The sequence below is a fragment of the Gadus chalcogrammus genome, chromosome 20 (assembly GCF_026213295.1).
Source record: "Gadus chalcogrammus isolate NIFS_2021 chromosome 20, NIFS_Gcha_1.0, whole genome shotgun sequence".
NCBI lineage: Eukaryota > Metazoa > Chordata > Actinopteri > Gadiformes > Gadidae > Gadus > Gadus chalcogrammus.
In genome coordinates this window covers 15,257,982-15,272,981 of record NC_079431.1, presented here as the reverse complement: position 1 = coordinate 15,272,981, position 15,000 = coordinate 15,257,982, and the positions used below count along the sequence as shown (strand labels likewise).

The window sequence follows — 15,000 nt, the reverse complement described above, 5'->3', positions numbered from 1 at the left end:
CAGAAACCCTTGACGTGGATCATTGGACGAGCTGTCGTACTCGCCCAATTAAAGTCTATGGGTTGTGTTCCTACCTAAGAGACAGGCAGGGGAACTAGATGTGGTTGAGGAGCACAGCTGTTTACCATATCTAATGTTTCGGTAATGTACCAGTAATCGCAGCGCTGTAATTGTGTTTTTTCCGCTCTGTTTGAGAAATCGCTGCGACAGACGGCAATCATTTGTACCCATTATATAGAAAAGTCTCTGCTGCCGGCATATTTCAAAGACACTTATATGGATGCGTTAATATGTTGTTAATATCACATCGACAGTTAAATAACTATAAAGCTTCCCTGTAGGCCTTTTGTTGGGTTATTTATTTATATAATGTTCTCCGATTTTTGCCTATTTTCTCTTAGATTTTTCTGATTCATTATCAAATGTCTTTCTCCTAGAAGCTTTGATCGTTTCACATCACTCCAACTCTCTCTTTCCCTCTGCCCCCCTCTCCCTTCACCTCTCTCTCTCTCTCTCTTTCTATGTCCCCATCTCTCTCTCTCTCTTGCTCTCTCTCTCTCTCTCCCCCCCCTCCCTCCCTCCCTGTAACCTCTCTCTCCAAACTCCTTTATTGAGTTAAGGAGGGGAAATGAGGGGTGGGGGTCAGTCACTGAGGATTAGTCTGGTCCCAGGACATCAAACGTTCCATTCCGGCCCAGGAGATAATCATAGCCAGGTTCACCAGGAAATTAACTCGCTGCCTTTCAGAGTGTGTGTGTTTTTAGCGTGTGAGAACACACATTTTGAACTTTGTCCTGCTCTCACTATCTTTTAATCAAAACTATTAGTGGACTTACGAACTTAACTAATTTAAGAAATACAAATAAGTCTATACTTGTGTCTTGCTATGCGCACACTACAAGGTCACACATGTCTTAACCCCTCCCCCCTCTCTGAATTTTCCATGAGCCTTCTGGTGTATGAAACCATGACAACTGACTACCAAAAACAACAAGATGGCTGCCAATGTATACGTTTCAGCCTAATGCTAACTGTAAACTACACCAGCCCTGTGTATTTTTACCTTCATGTACCTTCCCATATCTCCTCATCACATATACTGCTGTCCCCGAACAATTACACCTTAAGATAATGCTTAATTGTAGGTAGGTAAGTAAAGGCATGATGATGGTAGGATGAGAAAGGAACAGGGGATGTATAATTAAGCAATAGATCACGCCAGGCTGTGGTATGTGCTCATTATACCACTGTTAAGGGGCATTGTCCGGCCCCGACGCGCAGCGGAGGGCCGGCGACCCCCTTCACAGTGGTATAATGAGCACATGCCACTGACTGAAGTGATCTATTGCTTTTATACAATGGTTACTGTTATGGCGAAACAAAAGTCATAGACACACTACATTTAAAAAGAAACCAAGAAAGTCAAAATAGCCGTTTTTATTAAAGAATACAAAAAAGTAGTCCCTCCTGGCTGCCGCTATGCATCGACGGTCGCTATGCAACACACTTTAGCGTCCCTCCGAGAGAAGGCTCCGATAGAGCGGTTCGCCGGCAATTTATCCTATGGAGCAGTTCACTCGCCGTGTGCCTAAGCTTTCGTTAGTCTCTCCATCGCCTTGCACACTCCCGGAGTAACAACATTTACACGCTCTCCATCATCCAACATATGTTTTACCTTGTAACTGTTTCTACTTCCAGGCGCGGAGTGATATGCAAACTTTCACAAAATGATCGGGCGTCATAGCAGTTGTGTATACGCTAATTATACAACAGTTGGGAACCAATCAGATCGCTGGATTTAGGTCCCCCATTGTATAAGCCGATATCAACATGTCGTACCAATGTCAGCCAATAGGGTGCAATATGAGAGAGAGATAGGGAGAGGGAGAGAGGGCGAGGGAGAGGGAGGGAGGGAGGGAGGGAGGGAGGGAGGGGGAGAGAAAGAGAGAGAGAGAGAGAGAGAGAGAGAGAGAGAGAGAGAGAGAGAGAGAGAGAGAGAGAGAGAGAGAGAGAGAGAGAGAGAGAGAGAGAGAGAGAGAGAGAGAGATCTTATTACAGACTCATCCCACCAGGTTCTAGATCCACCTGCTCCCCACTAACACTCACACACATGTAGACCCACACACACACACACAAAGAAAGCCTGCACAATTCCAGCAACTCTCTATACACACACATACGTCTGCAAACAAAAGCACAAAACTGTGTGCAAATCACACACACACACACACTGAGGTGATTCTATTGTGGCTGTGCTGTTTTTACATGATTATGTTCTTATAGTAAGTCGCTCTGCTCAGATATCACACACACACGCACATACAGACTCAAGCACACACACACACAGATAAATAATACCACACAGATATCACCTGCCTTGTGCTCCGCTTTAGAGAGGGTTTAGAAGGGGAAGGGGGCAACACGCTTTGTCTGTCTCTCTCTCTCTCTGTCTTTTTTTTTGTGCATCTTTCTCTCCTCTGGTTTCTATCAGCAGTCCACCTGGGTCTATCCTGCTTTGGTTCCACAACCAAACACTTTTCTCTCCTCTCCTTTTCCCCTTTCTCTCTTCGCCTTTTCCCCTTTCTACATTCTCTTTTCTACCTTCTTTCCTCTCATTCTTTCTCTCATCTCACCCTTTATCCTGTCCTGTCCACTCCTCCCTCTCCTCTCTCATCTCCTCTCTCTTCTATCCCTTCTCCTCTCTCCTCCTCTGTATTTTTTAAAACCTTTCCCGGCTCTTCGTTGAAATTCACCTTTCTTTGTTCCCGCTAATCCACATACCAAACTTATTTTTAAGCCGGGAAGTTTGGGATGGAGGAGCGCGGGGGAGAGAGAGAGAGACGGAGGGAGTGAGGGAGTGGGAGAGACTGAGAGAGAGAAAGAGGGAGGGAGTGAGAGAGAGGGAGAGGTAGTGAGGGAGGGAGAGGGAGAGAGTGAGAGAGAGAGGGAGGGAAAGAGATCAAGAGAGAGACAGAGAGAGAGAGACAGAGAGAGAGAGAGAGAGAGAGAGAGAGAGAGAGAGAGACAGAGAGGGAGTAAGAGGAGATGGAAGCGGAGTGCAGGGATGGAGGGGGGGGGGGAGGATAGACTATCTGGGTGGCAGGAAGGAGGGCTTAGAGGAGAGGAAATGATCTTCCTTTACTTCTACTGCTTCTTATCCGTTGTCCCTCATCCCCCTCTCCAGCCCTCCTCTATGGTCATACAGCTCTCTCTCTCTCTCTCTCTCTCTCTCTCTCTCTCTCTCTCTCTCTCTCTCTCTCTCTCTCTCTCTCTCTCTCTCTCTCTCTCTCTCTCTCTCTCTCTCTCTCTCTCCTTATCATGGCTCCACCTGGGTGGCCTCCCAAGGACGAGTGGGACTATAAGACAGTAGTGCAGAATAAACGTATGTGTGTGTGTGTGTGTGTGTGTGTGCGTGCACATGTGTGTGTGTGTGTGTGTGTGTGTGTGCAAATGTGTGTCCCATTGTTTCCATGCCTGTGTGTTTGTATTTAAGTATTTATCTGTGACCCTCAAAATTTAGGGAACAAATCTATTTCTATAAGACCTTTTGTTCCTGTGCTGTTTTTCTGCATGTGTGTTTGTATCTATGTGTGACCCTAGATATTTAGTAAACACACATATTTATATCACACACATACTCTAAGATTGTGTGTGTGTGTGTGTGTGTGTGTGTGTGTATATGTACGTGGCCCTATCCTCTGCCCGCTGGCAGCTCCATGTTCTGCGCTATATTCTCACACCATCATGATCATTTTCAAACGCTTTTTCATGAAAGAAACAAACATGAATTCATAATCCTAACAAAACACACACACACACCTGGAGGAGGACTGCTTTGCATTAAGTAGTGTTAGTTTTGGAGTGTATGGGTGTGTGTTTTTGTGTGTGTGTGTGTGTGTGTGTGTGTGTGTGTGTGTGTGTGTGTGTGTGTGTGTGTGTGTGTGTGTGTGTGTGTGTGTGTGTGTTTATATTTGTGTGTGTGTGTTTGTGTCTGCGTGTGTGTGTGCGCGGGGGGTGCTGACCTTCTGTGGTCCTAATAGTACCAGAGCCCCCTGACATTTATCTCTTCTCTGTACTAATTCTGCCGCCTTTATTCTAGCGGCTCGCTGACATTTCAGCCTCCAGTTCAGCCTCCAGTTCATGAATCCACACGCCGGGATAATCCACTGCCTCCTCCATGATGCACGCACGCAAACAAACAAACTGTTTTTCACACTTAGAGTAATGCTTGAACGTATCAATCGTCTCGCTTTTTCTGCCCCCAAGTTTATCTCACTTCCTCTCTGCCTTCTCCTCTATGTATTTGTTTCTTGTTTTACTTTCTTTCTATCTTTCTATTTCTATCTTGTTCATTCACTGAATCTCACTCTTTCTTGCCTTGTCAGATTTCCGCTAAATTCCTTTCAATGACACCCGTGTGTATGTGTGTGTGTGTGTGTGTGTGTTTGTGTGTGTTTGTGTGTGTTGTGTGTGTGTGTGTGTGTGTGTGTGTGTGTGTGTGTGTGTGTGTGTGTGTGTGTGTGTGTGTGTGTGTGTGTGTGTGTGTGTGTGTGTGTGTGTGTGTGTGCCTTTCTTTGTGTGTTCATTTCCTCCCAGCCGGTTGCTGGTACTTTGTTAAGAGGCAGAGTAATTAGTCTGAAAAAATTGAGAGCTTTCACCAACAGCTGCAACCCCCACCTCCATCACCTCCTCCCCTCCACCACCTCCTCAACCACCTCCTTCTCCTCTCTGAGATGGATGAGGGCTCCTTTTGGGTGGAGGAGCGAGACGAGTAGAGGCCGGGCATGGATGGATGGATCGGTATGTTGGGGAGGAGGGTTTAGAGGTAAACATGGAAATGTAAATAAAAGGTTAGAAGTTTATAGATAGATGGGTGGACCTATCGATGGGTGGATAGATAGATGAATCTGGAGAAAATTCAGGGATGAGAGATTGATGGATTGATATATGGAAACACACACACACACATGACAGGAGTGATATTTTTCGTTACCTTGTTGGAGAGCTAGCAGATGTATTACTAATATTAGTGATTAATGTGATCTATTAAACTGTCAAACGCTGCCTCATGTATCTGTGTGTGTGTGTGTGTGTGTGTGTGTGTGTGTGTGTGTGTGTGTGTGTGTGTGTGTGTGTGTGTGTGTGTGTGTGTGTGTGTTTGTGTCTTTTGTGTGGATGTATATCATCTGTGTGTAGAAGGGACTGTGTGTTTGCAAGCGTGAGTGTTTATCTATGTGCGTGACAGTGTATATTAATGTGTAGTGCCAGTGCACCAGTATGTGTGTGTGAGTGAGTGCATGCGAAGGCATGTTTTAATTTCTGTGAGTATGTGTTTTTTCCATTTTCGCTCTCTGGATCATAACGTTGGTAATGTATTTGTTTTGACAGTGACTTACAGCTTTTAATCTGCAGAAACAACTAAATCGGACCGATGAATGCACTGCAAGGCCTTACTCATTTTCTAATTTACTAATTCACTAAAAACCCACAAAACGTTTTGCTATGAAATAGCAACTTCTATGAAATAGCCACTTTGCCGTGAAATAGCGGCTTTGCTGTGATTAAGTGTCCTTTGGTTGATGGCTAGAAGGTTGTATTTAACAGGAGGAACGACATTGTTATAAGTTATGGAAACTTCCCTGATGGATCATATAAATCCACGTGCCAATTATGTTTCCATCAAGCTGACTTTTAACTAATGGATTTTAACTAATATTGATGACATGAGACTCTACAAGCATGAAAGGGGATTGCATCTGGAGTTTGGTCCCCTGTATGGTTTCTGTTTGAAAACAGCACACGCAGCCAAAAGAAGCCACATCAAAATGAAATGCGTTGAAGAAGTTCGTAGCATTTCATAAGCAACAAAAATAAAAATTGTGTCACAAATCTAGAAAAAACATGAAACCAAAGAGTACATAAATGAATCAGATGTGTTGATTCGCGGCCGACGTTAACCTCTTCCAGTCCACCCTTGCGAGACTCGCCACTCGGCCCAGAGATAGACACCTCCACACCAAGCCTTGGCTCCCTGGCCACTCTCTCCGTCTCTCCCTCCGTGTTTCCTCAGCACTTGAATGATTGTTGGAGTGAAATTAGTTTTTGGAAGATGAAAGAGCCAATCGCCCCATAGGCCCGAAACGTAATAGTATTGTATGGAGAGTCAAAAACAACCATTTGTAAGAAAAAACAACAACAACAACAACAACAACAACAACCACAGCTCCAAGGACGAGGCACGCTCTCGCCCGTGTGTTAACGCTAATGCTAATAGGAAATGTAATTTTAAAATCGCTAGCCCTCGTGGGTCGTGCATCAGTCTTTGACTTCTCTAATGGTCCTGATCACCATTGCTATTGTTGGTACTCCTTTAAAATCGGACACGGTAAACACAATTACTGCCAGACGGTCCATCAGGGCTTGGCTGTTTTCCCTTTGTTTTTAATCTGTGATTATGGGTTTCATCTTTCAATTTCACAAAACCAAATGGAACTGGCTTTTTTATTTTTTTTACTTTGGATTCATTTATGTTACCCAACCCCCCCCTCCCCCACCTCTCTTTCTCTCCCTCTCTCCTTCTCCCTCTTGCTTGTTCTCTTTCTCTCTAATTTTCCTTTCCTCTTCGTCTCTCTCTCTCTCTCTCTCTCTCTCTCTCTCTCTCTCTCTCTCTCTCTCTCTCTCTCTCTCTCTCTCTCTCTCTCTTTCTGTATATCTCTTTCCTCCCTTTTTCTCTCCCCCTCCCCTGCCAGTCGTTTATCCTACCACTGATAAGGATCCCAGGTGGCCCTGCTCCATAGACGCAGCTATAACACACACCACACCACCCACACAAACACACACACACAAACACAACACATGCACTAGCATGCACGCACACACTCAAAACATACACATGGACACACGAAATCGACACACGCATAGGGGCAATGGATATAACGAGAATATCCTCAGAATAGAGAGTTGAAGTGAAACACACCCATTCACACACACATACATACACACATACAAACACACGCGCACACAGACACACACGTGCACAGAGTCACGTGCAGCCTTCAGTGCTGTGTTTTAATTGAGTCGGCCCAAAGTGCTGGCGGAGCACAAGAATATGACTGATATGGATTAGAACAGCGCCCCTCTCGCCATTGATCTCCCAGACAGGGGGGGGGGGAGGGATATACGTTGAAGAGGGAGAGAGGAATGGGGTAAAAGGGTTAGAGAGTGGTGTGGGGGGGGGGCAGAGAGACCGGGAAGAGGGAGCCCTCATGAGGGAGGGGGTGAACGAGAGGGTGATGCAGAGTATGTGTGAGGGCTGAGGGCCACAGAAAGGGGGGCAGATCCCGTTTTTCTTTTTCTTTTTTTCTCCCTCCCTATTGATTTCCACACGGGGGGAGAAGGAGGAGAAAGGGACACTGAAAGAAAGACAGATGACAGCGAGAGTAGGAGTGAGAGAGTGATGGGGATGAATGGAGGAAGGAAGGAAGGAAGGGTGGATGAATGGGGGTGGATGGAGGGGTATCACTGGAGAGTGGAGCCCGTCCCTCTACATTGATTGAGAGAGGGAGGAGGGCTGAGGGGTAAGAGAGAGAGGGAGAGGGAAAGAGAGAGAGGGAGAGAGGGGAGGGGGGGAGAGAGGTAGATGTAACGGAGAGAGGGTGAGTACAAAGGGCTCCAGACAAAGCAGAGGACATGTAGGGACACAAGAGAAAGAACAGAGAGAGAGAGAGGGAGAGAGAACGTGAGAGAGACATACGAGGAGATACGATACAGACGAAAGGTTTCAGCTCCGTCTCGCTTACTGAGTGGTTACTGTCTTACTGTCTCACACAGACAGAGATGAGGAGAAACACTTCAGACAAAGTTTTTCTGGTGAGTGAGAGGATTTGAAGAAACCCAGTAATTGAGAGTGTGCAGGAAAGAGAGGGGGGGGAAGCCGGGACAGCCGGTGAAGAGCAGGCAATGAGGCGGGTGGAGGAGGAAGAGGAGGAGGAGGAGGAGGAGAATGTACTGATGAAGGTTTTCACTGGAGAGCAGTGATGAGGAGGAGTAAATTGATTAGAATCCATATGCGTCGATCAGTGCAGGGTTTGAGGACGAGATGATGAGTAAGTACGACCGGAGTGCTGGATTGCTGTTTTTTACATGCATGGCAGGTGCGTTGACCTGAGACAGTGTTCATGGTTTGATCACCCAGACTGGCGTTTGTCCTTTAAGCAGAACTGGTGGTAAAAAAGTTGGGGAAGAGAGGGAGGGAATAGGGGAGAACAGAGGGAGGAGAGGGAGAGAGAATGGGGATGTGGGAGAGAGACATAGAGTATGTCTGTTCTCATTAAGCCAGGAAATTGTTTAATTTCCCAACGATGTCACTCCAAATTCCACGAAACCAACAGACAGCTCTTAACCTCAGAATGATGCTTGTGTGTAAGTGTGTGTGTGTGCGTGTGTGTGTGTGTGTGTGTGTGTGTGTGTGTGTGTGTGTGTGTGTGTGTGTGTGTGTGTGTGTGTGTGTGTGTGTGTGTGTGTGTGTGTGTGTGTGTGCGAGCGTGATAAATTGTAGGTTGGGCTGCAAAAGGAGAGATGAGCTTCACTTACGCAATGTATGCAAATGTATAAATCACTCTGGGGTGTGGGTGTGTTTGTGTGTTTGTATTTATTGTGTGTGTCTGTGTGTGTGTTCTCTTCCTATGTGTCCGTCTCTTCTGCTCTATTTGCTCTCCTCCCCTCAGCTCCTCTCATCTCTTCTCTCCCATCCACCCTCTCCCCTCACTCCTCTCTCTTCTCTTCTTCTCTTCCATCTCTCCTCTCTCTTCTCTCCTCTCCTCTTTTCTCCCATCTCTCCTCTCTCTTCTGTCCCCGCCTCTGTTCGCTGTGGCGTGAAATGGTTTTTGTGCAGCCCATTACCCTACCAGTACGTTGTATTACCACCTCAGCCTTCTATGACAGAGAGACACCCAGAGAGGGAGCCCTGAGAGAGAGAGAGAGAGAGAGAGAGAGAGAGAGAGAGAGAGAGAGAGAGAGAGAGGGAGAGGGAGACCCCGACAGAGCGAGCATGAGAGACCCCGACAGAGAGAGACCCAGACAGAGCGAGAGTGAGCGAGCGAGCCCTTGGTATCAGAGAGACACCCAGACAGAGCCAGAGAGGGAAAGAGAGAGAGAGCCCTGTCCGACAGAGACACCCATACAGAGCCAGAGAGAGCGAGATAGAGAGAGGGAACGAGACTCAAAGCACACAAAACACAGTGTGTTCTTGTGTGCATGCGTGAATATGACATTACAGTGCAAGATATCAGTATAGTATGTGTGTATTATCCAATTGGTTTGCTGCAGGAAATAAATGATATGTGTACTATAGACCATGTAGTGACTTTATGTACGTGTGTGTGTGTGTGTGTGTGTGTGTGTGTGTGTGTGTGTGTGTGTGTGTGTGTGTGTGTGTGTGTGTGTGTGTGTGTGTGTGTGTGTGTGTGTGTGTGTGTGTGTGTTATGTCCCACTTCAGTTGAGCTGACGCATTGCATGGCCCCGCTGGGCTCCTGTCACAACTCTACACAGACATACACACACACACACACACACACACACACACTCTGCTCCGGCTGACATCCATACACTGTTTCCCTGTCGCACACTCGCTTCCTTGCCTCCTCTCTCCACCTCTTTCCCTCTCCCTATCACTCCCCCTCTATCCCCCCCTCCTCCCTCACTGTGCCCCGCTATCTCTTCTGCCCTCTCTCTCCCTCTACCTCTACTTTTCCCTGTCTCTCCACCATTCTCCCTCCCCCCCCCCCCCCCCCCCCCCATTGATTTGTTATACAAAACCAAAATTAAGCAAATGTGTTAGATATGTATTAGATATGATGATTGTTTCCGATCGATAAAGTTAAGTTATGGCAGTTAAATTAAACCAGATCAGAAGTACGCCTCAATGTCCAACACTTTGGTGCCTCTGCAGAGTGAGGCCAAATGATTAATGACAGTTTCAGTTGCTTTGACACTACAATATCAATTATGAAGCTGAATAAGAATAGTTTCATATTGGTTCCGTGGCCACAAATGTATGAATAATTTAGCTAAATGTTTAAGGACGGTTTCAGTTGCTTTGACACTACAATGGTAATCATGATGCTGCTTAAGAATAGTTTCATATTGGTTCCGATGCCACAAATATATTAATAATGATGCTAAATGATTAAGGACAGTTTCAGTTGCTTGGAAGCTACAATATAAATAATGATGCTGAATAAGAATAGTTTCATATATAGTTTTGTTTAATATTCTGAGGGACACAACAATATCAATAAATATGCTTGCATTAATATTGTTATGACTAGGACGTGACAATGTTTGAAGTGATGCTAAATAAGAATAGTTTATACTAGTTCCTCAGCCAGGACTATATTATTAACAATGCTAAATAACAATTACTACAATGTTGCTTACTCTTGGTGTAAATGAGGTTGAGAAACGCTGTATCACGCTACTGCTGTTGTGCTGAATCAGGAAGCAGTCAAACCTAATGTCTCTGAAATATTAATGCTGTTCACAAATCCCCCTTTTGTAAACGGTACCAAAGCTATACGATGATATTAAATGCTTCAAACCTTCAAACCTCAAAGTCTGTAGAGTGTTTTGTTCACCAAAGTTTCTCTGCAGTGAATGGCTTCTCTTGTTCTCTGTGCAATACTAGACCTTCCAGTTCGGTCCAATTTATGTTTTAGTGAACAATAATTCTATGCATGCAACCGGTGTCAGGGGGTCAAAAGAAGTACACCTACTAGTCAAACATGCTGAGATATGAAAGAATCGACATAATGGCTTAACGTAAAGAGTTAATGACAAAAACTAGTTGCCCAAATAATAATACAAATACTACTGCATTCAAAGTTTATATATATGTGCTTAGAGACAATCTTAATGAAGCATCATGACTTAAACCGTAATTAGAACAGCAGTGATACATGGACGTAATGGAGGGTTGTTAGACAGTAAATATGGCAGTTTAATAACTTAAAAGACTGTCATCTCTCCTTAGGAATGGCATTCTATGAGTTCACCACTTATAATAATTACATAGGAAGAAACACTTGGTCTTCTCCTGGCAGCCTTCTCTCCTCCTTAAGACCTAGCTGGTGTTCACAGCCCACCCACATTTTAAAGCACATGTGCACATACTGTATGCTTTAATACACACGCACACACACACACACACACACACACACACACACACACACACACACACACACACACACACACACACACACACACACACACACACACACACACACACACACACAGGTTGAGGTCGAGTTAGGTTAAACTGTATGTCAGTGTGATGTAGTGAATAGGTTCTATACCTTCTGTTTTCTTTGGTCCATGCCTGGTACGTGTAAATACACACACACAAACTGTTATTTCTGATATTGATGAGGTTTTTACTATAAAGCTGTGGTCCCGAATGATAAAACATTTTTTATTTATTAACAACAATACTACAGCATTAGCAGCGTTAGTTTGTGTCTGTTTGCTTGTGTGGGGGCGTTAGGTTAGGTTACAGAACACCACAATATTTGCACATGTCCACATTGTCATGCACAAGCAAACACACACACTTGCACTCTCAAGCAAAACATTTGTCCATCATTATCTTTCTCTTTCTCTACATAATCTCTCTCTCTTTCATCATCTCTCTCCATAATCTCTCTCCTTCTCATTCGCTCTCTCCATATCCCTCTCTTGGTTGTTCTCTCTCTCTCTCTCTGTCTCTCTCTCTCTCTCTCTCTCTCTCTCTCTCTCTCTCTCTCTCTCTCTCTCTCTCTCTCTCTCTCTCGCTCTCTTTCTTTTCCTCTTTTCATTCTTTCGGCACACACCTTGCTCTAACTGTTTTTCCCGCTCTAACTCATGGGCTTCCTGTTCTGTTGAACACCATCACTCTATTTGTATGGCCTCTGTTCTCCTTTCATCAGCAGCCAGCCGTCTCTCTCCTTCTTTACACTGAGGACATCCCGCTTCATTCTCCCTATGTCGCTCTCCTCATTCGTTCTGTATCCCTCTCCCTTTATCGTCTCCATTTCTTAATCTGTTTCTTTTTTTTTTTCTATCTTCCCCTCTTTTTTGGGCTCTCATTTCAATTCAATGGGCTTTATTTGCATGGGAAATGTACAGACATTTTAATCGCTTTCTGAAAATGAATGTACATTCTTTCTCTGACCTGCCTTTCTCTAGCTCCCTTTATCTCGCTCTCTCTCGTGCACTCTCGCTCCCTCTCTCTTGATCTCTCCCTCTAAATTAAATTCAGTTGGCTAAGAGCAAGAGCAGGACATATAGGATACGTTTTGCTAGAGCATTCGAATTAACCAAGACATTCATACATAATTAACAATAATAATGAATGTGAATAAATGTTTAAGAGCGTGTTCATCTTCCAGTAGGCCTATCTCACAGTTTGGATATGTTCTCTTTTGTTTGTGGTGTCCTGTTTATGTTGCCAGCTTGTTCTCACTGGAGTATGTACATAGGATGAAATATCCTTTTTGTTATTTCATTCGGATGAGGTAACCTTCCAATTTATATTTTATATTTTATCATTTGTAAATGACTCATTTGTGAATGTCATTGACCTGGTTTCTCCAGAATTGGTCATAGGATTCTTGGAGTGTTTCCTCTGTCGATGTGAATCTTTTCCGTTGTTGTTTTGATGGTGTATGGGCTGATGTCGTATTTTCGGGGTACATTTTCTATTGGATTCCTCTCTTGGCACGCAGGGTTGTGGAAGAAAGCCTTGCGATGGAGGCTGTCTCTCTCACTATCTCTCCCTAGTATAAAGACATAGATGGAGAGAATCAATAGAGGGAAGGGGTCAAACAAGGAGGTGAAGGGGTAGAAGGAGGCTCTTATATCTGCCCCTCCATCGTGTTTTGCATTGACAGGCCTGCTGTGGGTCAGGGACCTGTGGAAAAACCTCACTGTTGATACCTCTCAACCTCTCCCTTCTCCAAAAAATGCACATGCCCACATACACATGCACACTCACACACAAGACCAAGTCCTACAGATAACATTTATAGAGTAATGCACTCATGCGTATGCATGCACTCAAGTTCTACCTTTCTACTCTTTCACCTCTTTCATCACCTTTCTTCTTAATCTCTCCATCTTTTTCCTCTTTGAGCCCAGATCCTGCTCTCTCTCTCTTTCTCTCCCTTTCTCTCTCTCTGTCTCTCTGTGTCTGTCTGTCCGTCTGTCTGTCTCGGTCTTTCTCTGTTAATCTGTCTCCCTCTCTTACTCTCTCTCTCTCGCTCAGACATTTCATTTTCTTGTATACCTGCAGTATTTTCCAGACAGAAAAGCTTCTGTCTGCATGCGTGTGCGTGTGCGTTTCAGCGTGGCGTGTGTGTGTCATGGCGGGTCTGTGTAAGAGGAGCTTGTTGATGTTTGGGTTTAGACGGCTCGTTGCAGCAGCTGGAATCTCCCTGAATACGCTGGGATAATCCCAGTCTGGTAGAGAGACAGAGAGAGAGAGGAAGAGGGAAAGAGAGACATATATACCACGATAATCCTATTCTGGTATAGAGACATCGAGAGAGAGGAAGAGGGAAAGAGAGACATATATACCATGATAATCCTAGTCTGGTATAGAGACATAGAGAGGGAGGAAGAGGGAAAGAGAGACATATATACCATGATAATCCTAGTCTGGTATAGAGACATAGAGAGGGAGTGGGAGAGACAAGGGGAGAGAGGGACAAAGAGGGAGAGACAGACAGAGATGGAGATGAATCGTTAAGGCTGAACCCATTTTGAGAGAGAGAGAGAGAGAGAGAGAGAGAGAGAGAGAGAGAGAGAGAGAGAGAGAGAGAGAGAGAGAGAGAGAGAGAGGAGAAGGACAATTTGAGAGAACATTTGAGGGAGGGCAATGTTGAACAGAAGCATACATTAATTGTTTCAAAGGGAAACAGAGAGGGGTAGATAGAAAAAAGAAGAGGAAATGAATGGGAGAAACAGTTAAACAGGGAAAACTGAGAGAGGTAGAGAGAGGGGCTAGATGGTGGCAGGCTTTATCCCTTTTTCGCTTTCAGCTAGATCTCTAAGCCGGAGACTAGAAGTGTGCGCGTGTTTGTGTGCACGTGTGTGTGTGTGTGTCTGTTTGTGGGCCTGTGTGTGTGTATGTTTGTGTCCATCCTGTTTGAAGTAACCTAATACACCATTTTGACCTCCCCCATCCCACCACCACATACAGACAAACACACATAGTCTTAAACAAACCTCACCAGGACCAAACCCAGACTCTTAAGCACTAATAAGTAGCCTCTGTCTGCCCCAAATTACCTCTGTATCAAAAGCACACACAAAGACACACACACACACACACACACACACACACACACACACACACACACACACACACACACACACACACACACACACACACACACACACACACACAGGTCAAAAGGAAAGGGATATGGATTAATAAGGGCTTACTGACCTTCACCTCAGGAATGTGGGCACACAAGTACACACCCATACACACACACAGACACACGCACATACACACACACACGCACGCACGCACGCACACACACACACACACACACACACACACACACGCACAGAGTTTAGAATGCTGTGGTTTGGTGAAAGACTTTGTAGATGGAATGAAGTCGATAAAAAGTCCTCAAGTAAATGTGATATAATATAACTCTAAAATATTCTCAGTGCGACCTACGCTATGTGACAGTTTGATAACAGTACAGGGTTCTCAGTATGCACTCTGAGACTAAGTTGTTTTTCTGTCCACTCTTATCTCTTCAGATCCCTGTCAGAGGAGTGGAGCATCGCACGGCTCCCCGCTACGAGGAGGTGGAGCGCCAGTACGCCTCCCTGCCAAGGTACACCTGCTGCTCTCCTTCACCTCCTCAATCATCTCCTCCATCGCCTCTTCTCCTCCTCTGCTGTGTTCGCTCGTCTCCTTCTCACCCTCTGCTCCGTCCACTTCCCCTCAC

At 45.1% G+C, this 15,000-nt stretch overlaps 1 protein-coding gene across 1 annotated transcript in view; it reads left to right on the top strand.

The window, feature by feature from the left end:
* pard3bb (par-3 family cell polarity regulator beta b) overlaps positions 1 to 15,000 on the top strand; it is a 185,719-nt gene that overhangs the window by 147,203 nt on the left and 23,516 nt on the right. The window contains exon 24 of the mRNA XM_056580571.1: positions 14,810 to 14,886. Within this exon, the coding sequence (XP_056436546.1) occupies positions 14,810 to 14,886 (77 nt within the window). The remainder of the gene's footprint in view (positions 1 to 14,809; positions 14,887 to 15,000) is intronic.